This window comes from Propithecus coquereli, unplaced genomic scaffold (genome assembly GCF_000956105.1).
Source record: "Propithecus coquereli isolate 6110/MARCELLA unplaced genomic scaffold, Pcoq_1.0 Scaffold383, whole genome shotgun sequence".
NCBI classification, from domain to species: Eukaryota; Metazoa; Chordata; class Mammalia; order Primates; family Indriidae; genus Propithecus; species Propithecus coquereli.
In genome coordinates, this window is record NW_012149541.1 from 785,309 (window position 1) to 787,910 (window position 2,602).

A 2,602-nucleotide genomic window follows, 5' to 3' on the forward strand; every position below is an offset into this window, starting at 1 on the left:
CTACTAAAAAGGAAAGAAATTAATCGGACAACTAAAAATATATAGAAAAAAATTAGCTGGGCATGGTGGCGCATGCCAGTAGTCCCAGCTACTTGGGAGGCTGAGGCAGAAGAATTGCTTGAGCCCAGGAATTTGAGGTTGCTGTGAGCTAGGTTGACACCACGGCACTCGCTCTAGCCCGGGCAAAAGAGTGAGACTCTGTCTCAAAAAAAAAAAAAAAATTAGCAATTAATTTACAATTTGAGAAACACAATATAGGTTGAACAAATCAGTGGGCTGGTTTCACCCCCAGTGCTCCCATCTGGAGACTGCCGGGAGTGAGTAAGGGTTACATGAGCTTCACTCACACCACCAGATGTGGCACAGCGGACAGAGGGTGGGCTGGGGCTTCTGAGGCAGGTGGCTCTCCCGTTGCTGCAATCGAGGCCTGCCCTTGCTAGTGCCTTCGCAGCGCCTGTCGTCGCCGACGGGCAGATACCAGGAAAGAGACCGGGTCTCGGGTGAGCAACTCACCCTGGTTTGCCTGGGGTTTTCCAGCTTTAAATCTGAAAGTCCCACATCCTGGAACCCCCTCAGTCCGAGGCAAACTAGACGGTTGGTCACCCTACCTGGATCCCTGCTCCCAGGTTGTCCCCAGCCCAGCTGAAGTGTGTGGGTTTGTTAAGTGCCCGGCGCTGCGCGTACGGCCTGCGTTGTTCCCCTCATGTCTGGAACGTCGTGTGCGCTCATTCTCCACTCTGCAGCCGAGGAGGCTCAGAGTGAAGTGACTTGCCCCTGGCAGCGCTGGCGCTGGGGGCGGGACCCGCGCTGGTCCGCGGGGCGATCTCAAGCTCCCCGCCCTCTCCGGCCTCTCGGGCTGGGCCAGCCTGCGCCCTGGAGAAGGAGCTTACCTGGGTGGGGTCCAGTGGGGATGGGCTTTTACAGGTCTGAGGGCCCCACTCTAGCCCCCAGGCTCTTCTCTGTGCGCTTCTGCCCCCAGCCCCTGAACGGGACCACCCAGAAGCCCTCAGGGCACATTCAGTTTCCACAACACCCTGACCCTTGGTCCTCTCACCGCAGTGCTCACTGCACGGACAAGGGAGGAGGCTGGCGCTTAGAAAATAAACGCTCGCTGGTGATTTATTGTTCGGGCTGGGGGAGCCATCGAGGGTAGGGGTGGGCAAGGGCCTGGGTGTCCCAGGGTCTCTGGAGGCTGCTGAGCCAGTCCTTCGGGCGTCCCTGCATGGGAGTCTAGTCACAGTTGGGGCCAGCATGGGCCTGGCGTAGGGTGAGGTGACTGGTCAGGTAGCGCATGGCCGAGCGGATGCCCTCCATGGTCCTCTGCTCTACCGTCTCTAGCAGGTGGGTGACGGAGCGCAGGGCAGAGCTGGTCCCTGACACCAGCCCAGAGGAGAGGGCTGAGCTGGCGCTGCCCAGGATGCTGGAGACGGAGCGCAGGCCGGGCCCCGCGCTGTGCAGCACGTCTGCCACGGTGCTGTGGTCAGAGGCCAGGAAGCCCATGGCCGTGTCCATGCCCATGGTGGTCTCGGACCACACCAGGATGTCTGCCAGGGAGCTGATGGAGCTCTCGCCCCCGCCCAGCAAGCTGGTCATGGAGCGCATGTAGTCGTTCTCCTCGCTGGCCGTGTACAGGTTGGGGTCCAGGGGCCTCCCCCCCAGGGCCACCTCGTTGGGGCCAGGCAATAGGGGGACGCCGCCTCCTGGGGAGGGAGAGTGAGATCGAGCCCGCGGCTCTCGTGAGCAGTCCACCACATCCTCCCCCGTCACCACGTGGGACTCGTCTGACGGCAAAGCTTTGGTGTCAAAGTGTAAGGCCTTTGGACCCTCAGCTTTCTCCTCGACGGCCTTGATGGTGCTGGTGGCCTGAGGGTGACCCTTGGCATCCGCAGGGGACTCAGCGTCATTCGTGGTGGGCGGAAGTTCTGCGTTCTGGGTGGGCTGTACCTCAGCACGTGGGGCAGGGGGAGCTAATTCCGGCTCCTTGTTGGAAATACTCTCCACTTGTGGTGTCTTGTCCTCACTCAGAGAGGGGCTTGGGAAAGCCCCCAGACTCTGAGTTTCCCTTGCCTCTTGAACCAGCCTGTTCCATGTCAGGTCGTGGAAGCTCGTGGACTTTTGCAGGGGACCTGGGTCTCGGCTGGGGAGCAAAACTGTGATCCCTTCAGTCGTTTCCTGGCTGTCGCTGGGAGCAACTGCATCCTCGTCTCTGTCCCCAGATGTTGACTCGGCCTCGGAGGTAGCTGTCTTGAAGGAGTCCTGGTCTGCATCCTGCTGTTCAGCGGATGTCGCAGGGCTGCCCACCACCACCGGGGCATCTGCAGGGAGGGGGACCTGATCTTGGGACCTCCCTACTGGGCTGTCCGTAGTCCTGCTGTTGGACAGGGAGGCCTCGGGAGAGCCATGTGTGGAGTTGCTGGCGGCTCCGTCCCCTCCTGAGGGCTCGGTGGTCATCTATGCCCTTTGCCACTTGTGGTGGTTCAAGGGAGTGGCCACAGCCCAGCTGGGCTGGGTTGTCCAGGTGGTGAGGTCACAGGGGGATGTTGACAGCTGGTGATGTCACAGGCACCTGCAGAGCAAGGTCCTGAGCATCCGGAGTGGCCGC

General features: G+C 60.8%; 1 protein-coding gene across 1 annotated transcript; it reads right to left on the reverse strand.

Annotated features, from left to right (window-relative positions):
- Positions 1 to 1,230: 1,230 nt before the first annotated feature.
- Positions 1,231 to 2,451, reverse strand: LOC105816703 (chromosome unknown open reading frame, human C2orf57). The gene has a single exon (XM_012652187.1). The coding sequence runs from the start codon at positions 2,449 to 2,451 to the stop codon at positions 1,231 to 1,233; it is 1,221 nt and encodes a 406-aa protein (XP_012507641.1).
- Between the last annotated feature and the right edge of the window lie 151 nt (positions 2,452 to 2,602).